Below are 19782 nucleotides of genomic sequence, written 5' to 3' on the forward strand. Positions count from 1 at the left end.
GTGTGTGTGTGTGTTACTACTGTTTGATGTCAAGTGGGTGAAAAGCAAGTCACGTGTGATCTTGCGTCCCTGTGTGTGTAGTGAGCGGATTTGGACAGCAGAGGGCGATGTTTCCACACGAGAACATCTGCTCTCTGTGTGCTCTGCGAGATACCGTCTCCATAGCAACCATAACTTGACAGTATCCTGAACGGCCCTTTGAGGAGTGAGAAGGAAGCTTTCATCAAAGAGACCAGAGAGACTCATTCACTGGTTAGCTGGAGTCATCGCCCACCACCACACACGTTAACACACACAGACACACACACACCGTACAGACACACACCAATACACCATATAGATTCACACCATATGCAGGCACACACCATAGATACACATATATAGACCAGGTCCAGGACCAGGACCCGGTGGACCAGGACCAGGACCCGGTGGACCAGGACCAAGACCCAGTGGACAAGGACCAGGACCAGGACCAGGAACCGGTGGACCAGGACCCGATGGACCAGGACCAGGACCAGGACCAGGACCCGGTGGACCAGGACCAGGACCCGGTGGACCAGGACCAAGACCCAATGGACAAGGACCAGGACCAGGACCCGGTGGACCAGGTCCCGGTGGACCAGGACCCGGTGGACCAGGACCAGGACCAGGACCCGGTGGACCAGGACCAGGACCAGGACCTGGTAGACCAGAACCAGGACCCGGTGGACCAGGACCAGGACCAGGGCCAAGTAGACCAGGACCAGGACCAGGTGGACCAGGACCAGGACCAAGTAGACCAGGACCAGGTGGACCAGGACCAGGACCCGGTGGACCAGGACCCGTTGGACCAGGACCAAGACCAGGACCCGTTGGACCAGGACCAGGACAAGGACCAGGACCTGGACCAGGACCAGGACAGTCCAATCCCATCTCCCCACATCATAATAAGTGCAGTACTTATAACCGCTGTATGTCCGTATGAAAACAGTCAGAATCTCCACAATAACAATGTCCATACTGTCAGCCTGATAACATATAACCTACACCATCCATGTCTTCACTTCCCACCTTCCTCTTTCTTTGTGTATTAAAGCCGGCCTAAGAGCTAAGTGTCCCCACACCTGGAAGGACGTCTGACCTCAGGGCCCCTGGAGGTCCCCGGTGCCCTGCCGTGCGGCGGTGTATGCGGGGGTGCGGGCCCCAGGGCTCGGCCGGGGGCCCTCTGGCCTGGTGGCCGGTCGCTGAGGGGCAGGACTGGCCGCGGGAGAAGGCCCACTTGGCGGGGGTGTAGCTCTCTCAGGCCGCGGCTCCTGTCGGTCAGACCGATGTGCAGACTGAGGTAAGGCCTGCGGGTGTCTCCGGTGTGGCCGCGGCACTGCGCCGCTGTCCGTGGCCACCGGGTACGACCTCTGTACCCGGGGTCCTCCAGCCCTTCTCTCCCCAGTCTGGACCCTGACGTCCTGGCCCTGATGAAGGGGTGGAAGCGGACATGCAGAGTGGCGGCGGCCGTGGTAGATCCGGCGGGACGACTTTGTCTGTGCGTCTCTTTCCTGAACCCGTCGTCTGTCAACAGGTGCAGGCTGTGGCTTCTCTTCCAACACAGGAAGTGTAGTTCTGATGCGTCTCCCGGTCATGAGCTGAGCTGGGCTCCCACCGGCTGCTGCCCTAGGGGTAGCTCTGGGACACAACAGAGCCAGATGTGGACCGGGCTGCTTCAGGATGTGCTTGGCCGTCTGAACAGCCCGCTCTGCTTCGCCGGTCGCCTGGGGGCGGTGAGGGCTAGTTGTAGTATGGGCAGAACCAGACTTCTCACTAAAGTCTTGGACCTCACCGGATGTGAATGTTGTCACTCACCGGTTGGAGTGGTATCCCCCATCTCAGGAACATTGAGCCTGCTTTGAGCCTGTTGATGACTTGTATGCTGGACGTTGAAGAGAGGTGAGCTATTTCGAGGTGCCTTTTAACATATTGTCCAGCTGAAGAAGAAGAAGGAGAAGAAGAGGGAGGAAAGGAGGACCAATGGGAGGCAGCAGGCGGAGTCTGAGGAGGGAGCAGAGCTGGGTCCATGTTTCAGATTGATGTTGTTGGTTAAATTCTGTTATAGCGCCCCCAGGAGGAGCCAAGGGGAACAGGTCAGCGCCGGAGCCGGTGGGGGCCAGAGGGGCCGGGGCCCTAGAGGGCCCCCCCACAGTTACACATCTAGGGAATAAATCAATCAATCAATGCAAGTGATACCACGATCAATAAATAAATAAAATAAGAGGGATGTGTTGTGTGTCTCACGCACACACACACACACACACACACACACACACACACACACACACACACACACACACACACACACACACACACACACACACACACACACACACACACACACAAAATAAATCATGGTAAACAAATATATATAATAAATAAAGGGTTTAAAGGGAGAAGGAACAGGCGCCCATTGAAGGTTTTTGTTATGGAACAGGACGTGGGGACCCGAGTGCTGAACACAGGAAGGCACAGACTTCCAGATGGGAATTATAATTTTTATAATTTCCTTATTTCCCTTAAATTAATCAAAGTGTAAAATAAATCCTCCTACTTTTGTCGTTCTTAATGTTATTCCGTTTTTTTTTACTTAAGCTTACTTCTAATTATAAATATATAATATTTACTTCTCATTTAAATAATAACATCCACCATAATCCTTTAAAACATGAGCCCACTAGACAATCATGTTCCATAATTCAATCCGTTTAACTTCAACAATCATATTGTGGCGAGCAGCAGGTGAAGGACGAGACGGGAGCCCAGGTTTAGCAGTCGGCCGCAGCTCCACGCCCCATACACCGCTGGACAACGGAGCTGCCTTTAATAACACCAGCACGGTACACACTAAAACACACGCCGCCATTCAACCACACTAACACTTTCAGTAATGGTGCAATGAACACAACATGAACACAAGAGTCACCAACACACCCCGACATCGATAAACCCCAACCCATGAACCCTGATTAGTTTACCAACCACTAATGACCCGGGAGGGCCCCGAAACGGTCCCACCCCCTAGAACAGGAGAACCCCCAGAATCCTTAGCGAAGGCCCTCGTCTGCCAGACCCCAGAGTCAGCAGGAGCCCTGGGGGTGTGGTCGGGGACCACCTCCTTCGGGACCCCCACCTGATCCGTCGTAGGGGGGCCGTTGGAGCACCGTTCGGGGACCCCGTCCTCCGCCGCCCTCCGACGTCAGGCCCGTCGACGGCCACGCCGGCGGCTGGGACGAGGAGGGGTGGCGCGCCCCGTCCCCCCGCAGCCCTCCCCCAGCCCCAGCTGCCCACACTGCGGCGGTTGGTGTTTAGTCCCGTTAACACGGCAACAGTTTGACGTTATCCCGGGTAAAGTGTTGGGCAAGACGTTAGCCTAGGGCTAGTCATGGACCTTCAGAGTGGCGAAGCCACGCCCCTCCCCCCCCCCCCCCCACACAACAAAAAGGGAGGAGGTCCAAGAATAATATCGGACAAAAATGTGTTGTACTATTAATAATTTCTGATTAATATATTATTATTATTACGGCACTTATGGAAGCATTATTCACTAATAAAACGAGAAATCATCGGCTGAACACACGAGAACATTCAGTTGGATCCGCTGAGTTGTTTATTGCAATTATGCTTCATTAACAAATGAGACAGAAAAATAGTCCCTTACATGTACACAATAAACACTAAAACAAAGGACTAAAACAATAGAAGCAGCAGACTTTCATCAACAGGTGAGCACGTATCTTTAATAACTGAACATGTTCTATGGCCGTTTGGTTTACAACAGAACACAAAAAAATCAAGAAATCAGTTTAAAGTCATTTACAACATGCAACATTATCCCACAGACCTCTTGGTTATTATGAATAAAATATAAAATCTGCTTTAAATCAGGTCGTAAATCAGGATTACGACAAAAATGATGATATCAGAGCCCTTAAGACCAAAACCGAAAATATTCTAAAATTTACCATCAATAGGTATTTTATGTACAATTACAATAATGAGAGAGAGAGAGAGAGAGAGAGAGAGAGAGAGAGAGAGAGAGAGAGAGAGAGCGGGGGGGAGGGAGAGAGAGAGAGAGAGAGAGAGAGAGAGAGAGAGAGCGAGAGAGAGAGAGAGAGAGAGAGAGAGAGAGAGAGAGAGAGAGAGACGAGAGAGATGTGTGTGTGCGTATGTGTTTTTTTTATGTGTGTGTGAACGTGTATGTGTGTGTGTGCGCCGGGGCGGCAAACACACACACACACACACTGAGTCTGAGGCACCCCGCTGACCCCCCCCCCCCATTTTTCTACCGCCGGCGCTCCCGGACCAACCGACTCAGAGACGCTGAGGACCCCACTGAGGACCCCGGTGGGGACCCCTTCCACCGCCAGAACCCCACCCCCGGGAGGAGGTCCTCCTGGGTGAAGGAGGACCAGAAGGTGTGGAGGTGTGTCAGTGTGTCTGAGGACCCTCCTCCACCTGGGGACACTCTGTAGAAGGACAGAGAGCCAGCAGGCCGGTCCAGATACACTCCTACTCTGGTGGAGCCAGCGGCGGGGAGAGGGAGGGCTGTCTCTATACCGTTGTACCGGGCATAGTAACGATCATCATAACAATAAAGAACCCAGGACTTGTTGTTCAGTCCAAGCCCGCTGTCACCACCCCGTCCTCTCCTTGTGATTCCTCTGTATGTCACTCCTATATAAACCACTCCTTCCCACTCTACCTCCCAGTAACAGCGGCCAGTCAGAGCCTCTCTACCCAACACCTGGGGCCAGGAGTCAAATCTGTCTGGGTGATCCGGATACGACTGGTCCTCTCCAACCCCCGTCACCTTCCTGTTGTCCTCAGACAGAGAGAGTCGTCTGTGGGCCGTGTTGGGGTCCAGTGTGAGGTCACAGGCATCTGAGGGAGAACCAGACATGATGAGCTGCTGAACCGCTCTTCATCCTCATCATCATCATCACTAGTACTGTTCTCCTGCGCTCTGTGTACATATACACAGATATGAACACATACATACATATACATATGTACACATACATAGATACACACACCTCAACAATATTATGAATATATCAACAACAAACATCTCTCCTTTGATCCAGGCTGCTCTTCTTCTTTTTATTCTCTTTCTTTTTGTGATTACTCTCTCTTCTTCTTCAGCCCCCCTCCCCCTCCCCAACCCCCCTCTGCCCCGTCACCCCCCCCTCCCCCTCCCCCCTAGTCCTCACCCTCAGCCCCCCCTCAGCCGGTCACCACCCCTCCCCTTCCCCCCCCCCCCCCTCCTCAGCCCCCCCTCAGCCCGGTCCATCCCCCCCCCTCCCCCTCAGCCCGGTCACCCCCCCTCCCCCTCACCCCTAGTCCCCGCCCCTCAGCCCGGCCCCCCCCCCCCCTCCCCCTCAGCCCCTTCACCCCCCCTCCCCTTCCCCCCTCAGCCGGTCACCCCCCCTCTCCCTCCCCCTCACCCCTCCCCCTCAGCCCCCCCTCAGCCCCGTCACCCCCCCTCCCCCTCCCCCTCAGCCCCCCTCAGTGTACCAATGTAATACCTGCTGGGTTTTATACAAGCAGGTTTAACTGTGATGGTGGACAGTATTAATAGACCTAAGATACATGATGTCAGCCATCATCTTCATTCCCAGTAGGATGTGACCTCACTTCCTGCTGTGTGGATGGACTTTCCATCTCAATTGTGAGTGTGTGATGTGATGAATCAAACAGACACACTCACATCTCTGTGGAGCTGGTTTCAGCCTCCACACTCCACCGTGCTCCACACTGGGGGGGAAACAAAGTGAGAGCAGCATGTTGAAACATTCACCTTCATCATCTGCCGTCTCATAACGTTCTACACAACATGAGTGACAGCTGCCTCTTCAAACCACTTCATCTAGCAGCAGCTTGAACCCTTGTAGGAGACTTTGTCCCTGAGTGGTGAGCTGTCCTCTCCATACCTGAGAGTGTCCAGTCTCCAGCGTGGATCCTCCAGTCCAGCAGAGAGCAGCGCAGCTCCAGAGTCTCCTGGGTGATTGTAGCTCAGGTCCAGCTCTCTCAGATGGGAGGGGTTGGAGCTCAGAGCTGAGGCCAGAGAAGCACAGCCTTCCTGTGTGACCAGGCAGCCAGACAAGCTACACACACACACACACACACACACACACACACACACACACACACACACACACACACACACTTTATTATATTAATTCTGGTTGAGAGCAGTTCATACTAAAGTAACCACATTTATAAAGCGTATTCATTCCATTTGGAGGACAAGAAGAGAAGAGGAAAAGGAGAACAGGAAGAGGAAGTGGGGAGACGACATCATCACAGACATCAGAACTTCCTTGACTTGGACAAATGCTCCTTTCTCTATAGCTACAACTCAATGAGATATTGTTCGGTTAGAGTAAGGAGCGTACCCGATGTGTTTGGTACGCTGAGACCGTTTCCTCACAGGTTCTAACATTGTGTAAAACCAGGGAGAGTTTTGTCAGCAGGCAAAAGAGCAACAGAAATACATCGGACATGAGCAGAACTACACCAAACTAATGTGAAGTTAATAAAGTCCATCTTTAATGTTCAATATGATTCACTTTACCACGTGCCAGTGAAGCTCTATGATGAGGTGTACATTATATTCAGATCACAGCACGGCTAAAGCCTCATCCCCATGTCTACACTAATGACAACTCCTCAGCTCAAATCTGCTGACCAGAGTTACGTAACATGTAACAAACATAACATACTAGTAGTTAACAGGTCAACCCCTAACCCTCACATCAGCTGACCAGAGCTACATAACATATAACATAGATAACATACTAGTAGTTTACAGGTCAACCCCTAACATCAGCGGGCCAGAGTTACAGAACATGTATAACATGCATACCGTTTTATGAGTTATTTTTCGATAATGGTCCAACTATTCGTGGACCATCCCTTACATATTAAACAACCCCAGGACACAGTTTGAAGAGGCTGATAACTGACCTGAGAGTTTCCAGTGTACAGTGTGGACTCCCAAGTCCAGCAGAGAGCAGCTTCACTCCTGAATCCTGCAGATCATTGGTACTCAGGTCCAGCTCTCTCAGACTAGAGGAGTTGGAGCTGAGAACTGAGGCCAGAGCTTCACAGCATCTCTCTGACAGATGGCAGCCATTCAGCCTGCACACACAATAAAGAGAACAGGTTAGGAACTGTGATTAAAATAACTTACATCCTCAACTTATTACATAATGAAGAAATTGTGGTTATTCAAATTGGGTGTAAAATGTATAACAATAAGATAGTTGTTTTGCAGTGTTGGAAACGTCGTTTTGGATACTAATATTACTTTTTCTTGCAGTTTTATTAATATTCTGCATTGTATTGTAATGCATGTTATCAGTTAATCTAAAGCGATGTTTTGTATATAATTAGAAGTTTTATTCCATTATTATGTATATTGTGTTGTGAGGGGAATAAACATCAAAACAATCAGGAAAACACTTTGCGAGCACGAGAACAGAAGGTACGGCCAAACTGAACGCGTTACGCTCGTAGGATTAGGCCTAACCTCCTGCTTCATCATTGTGTGTCACAAAAATGGTTCAACACGCCTAACGCGCCTACGGAGCTAGATGAGCCCGCCCAAAACTTATTTTCCCACGCTCCTTTTCTTTTGCTCCACAAAAATGTCTGAGATCACCACCATCGCTGCGCTGTACTTGTTGTGGGAGTTCCAGGAGAGCAGGAAACCCAAACGCCGTCGTGTTTGGGAGCATGACATCCTCCGTAGGCGCTCACAGCTGGGTGGGTTTCACCACCTCCTCCAGGAACTCCGCCTGGATGACGGCCGGTTCCAGACGTATTTTCAGTTGACTGGGGCCATGTTTGATGACCTGCTGACCCGGGTTGGTGCCAGGATCTACCGTCAGGACACCAAGTACAGGCGCTCCATATGAGCTGCGGAGAGCCTGTCCTCCGTCTCTCTTCCAGTGACGTCGGGTCAAGCTCAATGCTGATTGGCTATCGCGGCTAAGTGTCACGCGTAGGAGCGTAAAAAGTTCAATTTTTTGAACTCCGCTCGTGGGTGTGTTGGGCGGATTATTTAGGTGCGTAAAACGCGTCTAACACGCCTAACGTGCTGCTTTAGCACGTTTAACTCATCTACACGTCTAAACCAACCCTCCGCAAAGATGTGGATTTACTAAAGCCTCTAACGCGCATGACGCGTTCAGTGTGGCCGTACCTTTAGACAGCATTTGTGCGCTTGGGGGTGTCAGTTGCGTGCTGCTTCGCTTTACGTGCACACTATTATGGTTGTAAATCTGTTAAATGTCTCCTGATATTGAACCTTGTGGTGTAACTGTTTGACCATTGAGTAAAACTGACCTGAGGGTTTCCAGTGTACAGTGTGGACTCCCCAGTCCAGCAGAGAGCAGCTTCACTCCTGAATCCTGCAGATAATTGGTACTCAGGTCCAGCTCTCTCAGACTAGAGGAGTTGGAGCTGAGAACTGAGGCCAGAGCTTCACAGCATCTCTCTGACAGATGGCAGCCATTCAGCCTGAACACACAATAAAGAGAACAGGTTAGGAACTGTGATTAAAATAACTTACATCCTCAAATTATTACATAATGAAGGAATGTTATTAGTTTAACAAACATACTAAATAATAAGATGCATAAATGTTAAATAGTTGTTTAGTTGAGATTGAAAATATTGTGTTATGTTCTATTGTTGTGAATATTCTCTTATGTGTACTGTAATACATTACACGTTAATAGGACACCTACAGAGATGTTTTGTATGTTGTTATAATTAGTATGTTTATTCTGTTATGAGTAGAAAAGTAATAAATGTTGTTATGAACATACATACATTCATATAATTTTAACCTTATATTCCAGTTGTAATTATATTGTGCAGTGTGTATTGTAATACATTTTATTAGTGAACCTACAGAGATGTTTTGGAGGCTTTGACCACTGGCAGCAGCCTCAGAAGACCATCTTCTGAAGCAGAGTATTTCTTCAGGTCAAACACGTCCAGCTCCTCTTCTGATGTCAGTAGGATGAAGACCAGAGCCGACCACTGAGCAGGGGAGAGAGATTCTCCAGAGAGACTTCCTGATGTCAGGTACTGTTGGATCTCCTTCACTAGAGAACAGTCGTTCAGCTCATTCAGACAGTGGAACAGATTGATGCTTCTCTCTGGAGATAGATCTTCTTCTATCTTCAACTTGATGTAAGACACTGTTCCCTCGTTGATCTGTGACACTGTTCCCTCATTGGTCGGTGACCTACTTCCTGTCATTCGCAGCAGACCTGTTTTAATCTGAGTGGTCAGTGATCTTTTTTTCTGTCCCAGCAGACCTCGTAGGACAATCTGATTGGTCTCCAGAGAGAGGCCCAGGAGGAAGCGGAGGAACAAGTCCAGGTGTCCGTTCTCACTCTGTAAGGCCTTGTCCACAGCACTCTGGTAGAGGAGGAGTTTATCTTTCCTTGAGGTTGAGAGCAGATTGACCCCAGTGTTGATAAAGGACCAGAAGACATAAAGGGCAGCCAGGAACTCCTGGATGCTCAGATGGACAAAGCAGAACACCTTGTCCTGGTACAGCCCACACTCCTCTTTAAAGATCTGGGTGAACACTCCTGAGTACACTGAGGCTGCTCTGATATCGATGTCACACTCTGCCATATCTGCCTCGTAGAAGATCAGGTTGCCACTCTCCAGCTGGTTAAAAGCCAGTTTTCCCAGAGAAACAATGATCTTTCTGTTCTCTGAACTCCAGTGTGGATCTATTTCAGATCTCCCATGGTACTTCCTGTCCCCCTGTATGGACTGAACCCTCAGGAAGTGGCTGTACATCTGAGTCACGGTCTTGGGCATCTCTTCGATCTGGGATTTTTTGAAGATGTCCTCCAGAACTGAAGCAGTGATCCAACAGAAGACTGGGATGTGACACATGATGTGGAGGCTTCGTGATTTCTTGACGTGGGAGATGATTGTGTTGGCCAGCTTCTCTTCTGTGAATCTCTTCCTGAAGTACTCCTCCTTCTGTTGGTCGTTGAACCCCCTCACCTCTGTCACCATGTCAACACACTCAGCAGGGATCTGATTGGCTGCCACAGGGCGTGTGGTTATCCAGATGCGAGCGGAGGGAAGCAGGTTGCCCCTGATAAGGTTGGTCAGCAGCACGTCCACCGAGGTGGACTTTGTGACATCAGTCCAGATCGGGTTTCTCTGGAAGTCCAGAGGAAGTCGACACTCATCCAGACCATCCAAGATGAAGACAACTTGGAACCGGTCAAATCTGCAGATTCCTGCTTCTTTGGTCTCAATAAAGAGGTGATGAAGAAGTTCCACCAAGCTAAAATCTTTCCCTTTCAGTAAATTCAGCTCTCTGAAAGTGAGGAGAAATGTGAAGTGTATGTCCTGGTTGGTTTTGCCCTCAGCCCAGTCCAGAGTGAACTTGTGTGTTAAGACGGTTTTACCAATGCCAGCCACTCCAGTTGTCATTATCGTCCTGATTGGTTGATCGTGTCCAGGTAAGGGTTTAAAGATGTCCTCACATCTGATTGGTGTTTCTTCCTTGGCTGGTTTCCTGGAAGCTGTTTCAATCAGTCTGACCTCATGTTCCTTGTTGACCTCTCCACTGCCTCCCTCTGTGATGAAGATCTCTGTGTAGAAGTCGTTCAGATCTGTTCGCTGTCCTGCTTTAGCGATTCCCTCAAACACACACCTGAACTTCTTCTTCAAATGAGACTTGATTCTATGTTGGCAATCGACAGCATCAGATCCTAAATGAGAAAACAACAGATGACATCAGTTAGTGGATGGTGATCAATGGAACCAGGTCAATATTTCCTGTTAAATTATCAACTTTATGATATTTTGTGTGTTCATTACATGTGGCCGGAAAAGCAGGTTGTGATGGACTGCATGTTACAGATTCAAAATGTTAAGGCCTATTATTTCCACAGCAATCTGATTGGTCTAATGATAGTAATAATGATAGTGAATCAGTGTAAAGTGATTTGCTATGCTGATACAACAAGACAGGGTTTCATCACTTCCACTGAGTTTTTATGCTGTTGGTCTGCAGTATAATGATTAATGTTAATGTGGCTTCATAACCTTTTGGTCTGAGAAGATTGTCGTGACAAAGACTGCATGTTACAGATCCAAAATGTTCAAGTCAAATCAAGTCAAGTCAAGTCAATTCATATAGCACATTTTAAAACAACAGTAGTTGACCAAAGTGCTGTACACAGATACAATATAAAAATAAAAATAAAAACTAGAAGGCTTAAAATTGCATATTAGCAACAACAATGAATACGATTAAATAAAATCTTAATCTGTATTAAACGGCAATGTAAAAAAGTGGGTCTTTTTTTTAAAAAGTGGGACTTTTATGATTGGTCTAATGATAATAACAATGATTGACTTGACTTGAATTGACTTGACTTGAACATTTTGGATCTGTAACATGCAGTCTTTGTCCCGACCAGCTTCTCAGACCACAAGTTATGAAGCCACATTAACATTAATCATTCAGGACTTTTCGTTTTTACCCAGCGATACGATTGGTCTAATGATAATGACAATGACAATGAATTGGTGTAAAATGACATGCTGATATAACAAGATAGTGTTGCATCTCTTCCACCGAGTTATTCTGCTGTTGATCTGCAGTTTATGTTTAATATTATTATTATTATTATTAATAATAATAATAACATTGAATAATATTTTATTTCAAGGCACCTTTCATGACAACCAAGGTCGCCTTCCAATTCATAAATCAATCTAGGGTCAAAAACAGCAAGAGCTGCATCGCCAACAGCATGATCAAAACAAGACATAAGACCCAAGTAGGAGGGGGTAAGAACAGTGAGGAGACCCAGGTAGGAGGGGGTAAGAACAGTGAGGAGACCCAGGTAGGAGGGGGTAAGAACAGCAGTGAGGAGACCCAGGTAGGAGGGGGTAAGAACAGTGAGGAGACCCAGGTAGGAGGGGGTAAGAACAGTGAGGAGACCCAGGTAGGAGGGGGTAAGAACAGCAGCACAACGGGGATACGAGGGGAACCCACGGTAGGGGGTCATTACAGCGAGAAGGCCAGTGGGACCACATGTGTTTTGAGGAGGGATTTCAATGTTGTCAGGGTGTCTCTTTCAGTTCAGCTCAAAGCCCCAGCATCCATGGTGCTGAGAGCCCTAGCACCCACGGTGCTGAGAGCCCTAGCACCCACGGTGCTGAGAGCCCTAGCACCCACGGTGCTCAGATCCCTAGCACCCACGGTGCTGAGAGCCCTAGCACCCACGGTGCTACGAGCCCTAGCACCCACGGTGCTCAGAGCCCTAGCACCCACGGGGCTGAGAGCCCTAGCACCCACGGTGCTGAGAGCCCTAGCACCCACGGTGCTGAGAGCCCTAGCACCCACGGTGCTGAGAGCCCTAGCACCCACGGTGCTCAGAGCCCTAGCACCCACGGTGCTGAGAGCCCTAGCACCCACGGTGCTGAGGCGGGAGGTGGGGACGGTGAAGACCAGCTGAGGATGACGAAGGGAGCGGCAGGGCCTGTCCTCCTGGAGGAGGTCGGGGAGATAAGTGGGGGCCACGTTGTGGAGGGCTTTGTCGGTGAGCAGAAGGGTTTTAAGGTCAATCCGGTGTTGGACAGGGAGCCAGTGTGGTTGGACGAGTATGGGGGTGATGTGGTCGGGTGATTTGGTTCTGGTAATGATGATGTTTAACATTCTTTAACCTGAGACCCCCACCATTACCCTACATACTGGATCAAACCATTTAACCTGATACCCCACAACAACCCTACATACTGGATCAAACCATTTAACCTGATACCCCACAACAACCCTACATACTGGATCAAACCATTTAACCAGATACCCCACAACAACCCTACATACTGGATCAAACCATTTAACCTGATACCCCACAACAACCCTACATACTGGATCAAACCCAGTGTTTCCCCCACGTTCACACAGCAGCGGCGGCGCGCCGCTGCTGAATTTTCTCCGCCACTGCAATAAAAATCCTTCTCCTAAATTTTTATTTTTTTTACGTAGCTCCTTTTAGAAAATGTACAGCGCGTAACGTCAATTGCGCAGCACGCGGCACATCGTCACGTAACCAACATCAAAGAAGAAAAATACACAGCGAGTGTGGCAGTTGTTGGCAGTAGGCTACCCTACACGGTTGCAAAGTTACATTGATTCTAGCAGTAGCGAGTGAAGCGGAAGATCGAAGAAAGAAGGAAAGAGAGAGACAGACAGAGAGAGAGACAGACAGAGAGAGAGAGAGAGAGAGAAAGTAAGTTGCTAAAATGTGTCGCTACATGACCACCAGTGTTAAAAACCCTGAGCCCAATCATTTTATTGTATCTATAAACCCCAACCTCCGTGCCGTTTTTCCTCTAGTATTGTGTGTGTGTGTGTGTGTAGGCCTATGTGTGTGTGTGTGCGTGTTGTCGCTCTTTTTGGGATCACTCATAGCCTTTACAGGAGCTTATATCCAGTCAGGAATTTATAGCCTAGGTATTTTCGGGAACTTTGAAAAATGAATCCATACTGTTAGATCCGATGTTGTTCTTTATTGCCATATAAAATCAGTTTTCATCGCGTATTTTAGTTAGGGATTTATGACAATCGCCTGTAAGCATGTGGTCATTAGCATAAATGCAGGGAAAAAACCTAAGGACATTTTTGAACAAAGTGTCTTATGCAAAAAACAGTTATGCTTTGGGCATAGCAACCATGTTTAGTGTTTAAGCATTAGGCAAAAATCTGTAAATAAATTGTGCAAATTATATTTGCGTTGTGGCATTTTTTGTTTAAATATTACTATACAAAAATATAAAAATCTGTAAATGAAGACACAAAAGGCAAAGTTACAACACCAATAATCCCATCTACAGTAATTAGGGATGTGTCGGTCGCGACTGATTCGTTACAACGAACGAATCCCGAACCTGAACGACAAGAACTGGTTCCCCAAAACAAGAAGAACTGGTTCTTTGATTCTTTTTTTTTAACATAAACCAAACATATGGTCACGAAAATAAAATATACAAACGAACAGAGCTCCGTCTCCCCGCGACTTATATTGATTGAGTCTACAACTTTCTCAAAGATTCAGCCAATGAGAGGTAGCAATGGTGTTGGAATGTCACCTGGGTAAACCAATGACAAGGCGGTACCGTCGAATATGCGCGCTTTCTCTGTCTGACGTATCTTGGGTCATACCATTCGACGTGGGGCCACTCATATATCCCCCTACATTTTTTTCGAAAATAGACTTGACCTCCATCTGTTTATTGGATAAACGCATTTCCCAATCCCAGGAGTCTTTGCTCCATTCTACGTCAATTTAAGAACAAACAAAGAAATTAAACTGCAGTTCGTATTTTTTATTTATAACCATGCAAGTTCTGTAATGCCTGAACAATGAAGAATTAAATGTAAAGTAAAATAAAATTATAAATGTAAAACCATGAATGAAATATAGAGAGTAAGCAAGTGGTATAAATATTGGTGGGACGTTCAATATACTAAATAGCAGGCATCTCCGAAGCGACTTTCCGTCTCGTAAACGGTCGTTGCCATTTGAAACGGTCGATGCCATTTCCGAACATTTCCGATTGCGTCCGCTCTCCGATCTTGAATTGATTAGCCGCGTTGCCCAATCAGCGGTGAGCTTGACCCGACGTCACTGGCAGAGAGTAGTAGTGAGCTTGGACAGAAGCATACGGCCGACATCTTTCTTTATTCTGTGTGGAAATAGTAACATAGTTACGCCATTAAATGCTTTTATGGAAACATTTTTAACGAGAAATGTGCATTTTACTTTCATAATGTTCGCTCGGTGAATGTGAAGGATGTGTGGTTTGATAGTTATGACGAAGAGGGAACGCTCCGTTCACTTGCATGGACAGAGTCTCTGGTTGCTAAGCAATCTCAACGTCTTGGCGGACTATATATCTGCTGATCAACACTACGAATGCTGGAAACACACCAGACACACCATGTGAAGTTATTTAACCCGATTATTGTTATTTATATCCGAGCATATCAGTCTTTATCATGGGTGTCTTTACGGGGACAGTTGCTGTTGGCATCTTACATTCAAAGGCCAACTGTGAATAATGTACTTAAGGTAATCATCCTTAAATTTTATTGATGAATAGCTGACAGATGTAAGTTTATTTTATTCAAATATTATCCCTTAAATTCAAATGGTTGCTAAGCAAAAGAGCCATTATAGCAAAAAGTGTTGCAACTGTCCCAGGTCTCCTCTATTCAATCAATCATTATGTATGACTGGCATAGATAGTTTCATAATTACTCAGGAAAAAAACATTCCACCCTGTGCTGTTTTTAACTGACTCCAAGAGCGGACGCAATCGGACATGGTCGGAAATGGCATCGACCGTTTCACGAAGCATTCGGAATTCAAGATCGGAGAGCGGACGCAATCGGAAATGTTCGGAAATGGCATCGACCGTTTCAAATGGCAACGACCGTTTACGAGACGGAAAGTCGCATCTCCGAACGCGGACTGTGGTCTTGACGGTCCTATCCGGACCCATGACCAATAAAAATTCTAAAAAAAAGTTTTTTTATTTTTTATTTTTTTTAACCTCTTAAGACCCAATCGCCCACCGGTGGGCGATTTTCGTTTGTTGACGATATGTTTCCACTACGGAGCGACATAACACGCTTCAACTTTCATCATTACAGACATTCTATACGTCGTTAGAAAGGGTAGAATCTCCACAATTTATTCATCTGGTTGTTTTTTTCTATAAATCATGAGCACAAAACCATAAATATTGATATTTACCAGCATGGTAAACCAGAAATGCCAAAAAACAGAGTGACTCCCTACCTTTGAAGCAATCTGAGAACCGTAATATGTGTCCATTCCTCAATTATTTATGTTCCCATTGTCCGTGAGAATCCACTGATCAAAAGCATCCAAATGGTTTTTCATAAAATTATTCCAGCTTGTGAATATCGTTGTGTAAAGTCCATTTGTTTACCATCTCCAAACTTTGTTCGTCAACTAACATCCAGACGTTGGCAGCCGTATCGATATTTTCTCTACCTCCAGTATGGAGTTGTTGGGTATGCTTGTTTTCATCACATGGCTGGTTACAAAATAAAAGTGTCCCTATTATTATCTTTAACCTGAGACCCCCACCATTACCCTACATACTGGATCAAACCATTTAACCTGATACCCCACAACAACCCCACATACTGGATCAAACCATTTAACCTGATACCCCACAACAACCCTACATACTGGATCAAACCATTTAACCTGATACCCCACAACAACCCTCCATGCTGGATCAAACCATTTAACCCCAAAGAGGAAAGATTGTCTCCACATGGAAGTTTGAAATGTATAAGTCTCACATTACGTCAATTAGTCTGAACAAAAAAATAATAATCTCCCACTGCTCATCAAAATGTGTATTTCTTCTCTGTTTTCAAGATAAGAGTCTCTTACCGCCCCCCAGTGTGTCGGCCAGTTCCTCCTGGTTCATCTCCATCAGGCAGAGCTTTGTGATGTCCACCACTCCCTCTATGGCGCGCCTCCTCTGCTCCTCCTTCTTACCATCCACCTCCTCCTCCTCCACTCTCTGACCCTCTGAGCATTGTGGGTAATCTGAGAAGAGATCCCTCCAGAGCTTCTTCAGCTCCTTGTCTAGGAAAGCGTGTGCGTTCTCCTCAGCCCTCTGGAACAGAACAAACATCAAGGAGAACTTTACTCTGAACTCACTGAGGACAGCAGAAGCATCTTTCCTGGATTCACGTCCCGCTGGACAAGAGATGCTTTCTAATGTTCATGGAGAGCTGAAGTCAAACGTCTTGGTGGACATTTACACACCTTGATCAGCTCTGTTTGATGCTGCTGTAGAGACTGAGCACTGGTAACCTTTGACCTCTTCTGGTGTCTGTGGGGAACACAAACACACACACACACACACACACACACACACACACACACACACACACACACACACACACACACACACACACACATATATATTTCGCCAGACTTGTAGCCATCAGTATCAGTAGAGTCTGATGACAACCAACTGGTCTGTTTTCAACGTCTCTTTGAACCTCTACCTCTCCTCTCTGGAGGGGCGTCCATCTTTAAACTCCCCTGATAAAGTATATCCATAGAGCGGTCACTCTTCATTCTCTTGACTCTTCCAAAACAAGAACTAGGATTTATGGACGTTTGATAGAAGCTGTATCTTTATGATCTCTGATTAATCCTCACCTCTTCTCAATAGAGTGATTTCCATCTTTAAAGGTTACAGGATGATCCATAGAGCGGTCACTCTTCATGGAGACACAGCTGGGTCCAGGGGAGTCTGCTCTCTCCTGTTTCTCTGGGCTTCAACACACACACACACACACACACACACACACACACACACACACACACACACACACACACACACACACACACACACACACACACACACACACACACACACACACACACACACACACACACACACTTTAATTTTTCCTCACTTAGAAACATCAGTACCAGTAAAGTCTGATAACAAGAGCCTGCTCACTCCTGCTGGACTCTTGAAGAAAAACAAGAAACAGGATTTATGGACGTTTGATAGAAGCTGTACCTTTATAATATATGATAAATCCTCACCTCTTCTCGATAGACTGGTTTCCATCTTTAAACCCAACAGGATGATCCATAGAGTGGTCACTCTTCATGGAGACACAGCTGGGTCCAGGGGAGTCTGCTCTCTGCTGCTGGACTCTTTCAGAAAACAAGAAACAGGATTTCTGTAAGTTTGATAGAAGCTGTACCTATATAATCTCTAGGGCTGTCAAGTTCTGGTCGGTTGGTTGACTGGTTAATCGATATGCACTTGTTAGCCCAAATTCTCTTTGGTCGGACTATGGCATTTTTACCAATAAAACATCCACAAGCAGATAAGATACGATCAACTTAATGAATCCCACACGGGGAATCAATTGTTATTGCAGCTCAAGAGTCAAAAGTACAGCGAAAGAGAGATTAGGGAAGAATACGAAATAAATGTACAAATGAAATGTCTTTCTCTCCGTCTCTATATGTCTCTCTCTCTCTCTCTCTCTCTCTCTCTCTCTCTCTCTCTCTGGCAATAATAATACAGGTATAATGCTATAGGAGATATGAATAATAATACTACCACTGCCAGTGATATAGCTGGTGTTTTGATATAACTATGGTTAACTTGAATGTGAATGTGAGTTTGTATTCTGTCTGGCGCCCCCCATAGCACAGCTCTGCTATTTCAGGACCGCTGTCATAATTAAGGGATGGAATCCACCTGAGTGTGACACAAATCAGAGTGAGTCGGGGAAACGGAACAGTTTTAGTTTTATCTCACGGTTTTTGTCAGCAAAGGTTTGTTTAAAGGTATATTGCAATTTAGTGACTGGAACTATCAGTAAACAATGGGGGACAATGCAGACAACGGAGAGGGCGAACGAGCTGAATGACTTCTTCAACAGGTTCAACCAGCCCTCGTCCCCCCCACCACCACCACCACCACCACCCCCACCCTCACCACAGCCATCTCTCCTTCTTCTTCCCTCTACACACCTCCCCCCAGACACCACAACATCCCCCTCCTCCCCCCCCACCTCAACACAATCCCCGCCTCACATCACCATAGACCAGGTCAGAGGACAGCTGAGGAAGCTCCAGCCCAGGAAAGCAGCAGGCCCAGACAAAGTGTGTCCGAGACTGCTGAAGACCTGCGCTGCAGAACTGGGAGAGCCGCTACAACGGATCTTCAACCTTAGCCTGCGGCTAGGGAGAGTGCCCACGATCTGGAAGACATCCTGCATCGTTCCGGTTCCGAAGAAGAACAGGACCAGCGAGCTGAATGACTTCCGACCGGTGGCACTCACTTCACACCTGATGAAGACGTTGGAGCGGCTCTTCCTCAACCTCCTCAGACCCCAGGTACAACACGCCCAGGACCGCCTGCAGTTCGCGTACCAGCCAGATGTTGGTGTGGAGGATGCCATCCTCTACATGCTACACCGAGTCCACTCCCATCTGGATAAGGGAAGTGGCACAGTGAGGATTCTCTTCTTGGACTTCTCCAGTGCCTTTAACACCATCCAGCCCCCTATGCTTCACGACAAACTGAACAGGATGGGAGTGGAACCCTATCTGGTGAACTGGATTGATGATTACCTCACTGGCAGGCCACAATACGTCAGGCTGAAGGACATCACGTCTGACACTGTGGTCAGCAGCACTGGAGCCCCCCAGGGTACAGTGCTGGCCGCTGTTCTCTTCACCCTGTACACCTCAGACTTTTGCTACAACTCTGAGCTATGTCATCTACAGAAGTACGCCGATGACACAGCCATCGTTGGGTGTATTAGGGGTGACAGAGAGGAGGAGTATCGGAGTCTGGTGGGGGACTTTGCTCTCTGGTGCCACACTAACCGGCTACAGCTAAACACCTCTAAGACAAAAGAGCTGGTCATTGACTTTGGAAGATCCAGACCAAGTCCGAGACCAGTCCTGCTAGACGGAGCTGAGGTGGAGGCTGTGAATTCCTACAAATACCTCGGGGTCTGGCTGGATAACAAACTGGACTGGAAAACACACACCAGCTACCTGTATGGGAAGACACAAAGCAGGTTGTACTTCCTGAGGAGATTGCGGTCATTCAACATCTGCAACAAATTGCTGTGGATGTTTTATCAGTCTGTGGTTG

General features: G+C 47.3%; 1 protein-coding gene across 1 annotated transcript; it reads right to left on the reverse strand.

Annotated features, from left to right (window-relative positions):
* Positions 1-1087: 1087 nt before the first annotated feature.
* LOC130376145 (NACHT, LRR and PYD domains-containing protein 12-like) lies at positions 1088-19299 on the reverse strand. Its single transcript, XM_056583365.1, has 13 exons — positions 19251-19299; positions 17703-17816; positions 17307-17423; positions 16905-16971; positions 16524-16752; positions 8945-10784; positions 8374-8547; positions 6991-7164; positions 5955-6128; positions 5732-5778; positions 4336-4905; positions 3155-3313; positions 1088-1545 (listed from the first exon to the last, which is right to left on the reverse strand). Exons 1-13 carry the CDS (start codon positions 19286-19288, stop codon positions 1088-1090), a joined length of 4161 nt encoding a protein of 1386 aa, XP_056439340.1. The 5' UTR covers positions 19289-19299.
* Between the last annotated feature and the right edge of the window lie 483 nt (positions 19300-19782).

The sequence above is a fragment of the Gadus chalcogrammus genome, chromosome 22 (genome assembly GCF_026213295.1).
Source record: "Gadus chalcogrammus isolate NIFS_2021 chromosome 22, NIFS_Gcha_1.0, whole genome shotgun sequence".
NCBI lineage: Eukaryota > Metazoa > Chordata > Actinopteri > Gadiformes > Gadidae > Gadus > Gadus chalcogrammus.

Coding starts and splice junctions, on each gene's coding strand:
- LOC130376145 (XM_056583365.1), bottom strand. CDS start 19,288: ATGTCCTTCAGCCTGACGTATTGTGGCCTGCCAGTGAG. Junction 5,779..5,954: donor TGGAGACTGGACACTCTCAG/GTATGGAGAGGA, acceptor TTTCCCCCCCAG/TGTGGAGCACGGTGGAGTGT. Junction 3,314..4,335: donor GGGGTCCTCAGCGTCTCTGA/GTCGGTTGGTCC, acceptor CAACCGCCGCAG/TGTGGGCAGCTGGGGCTGGG.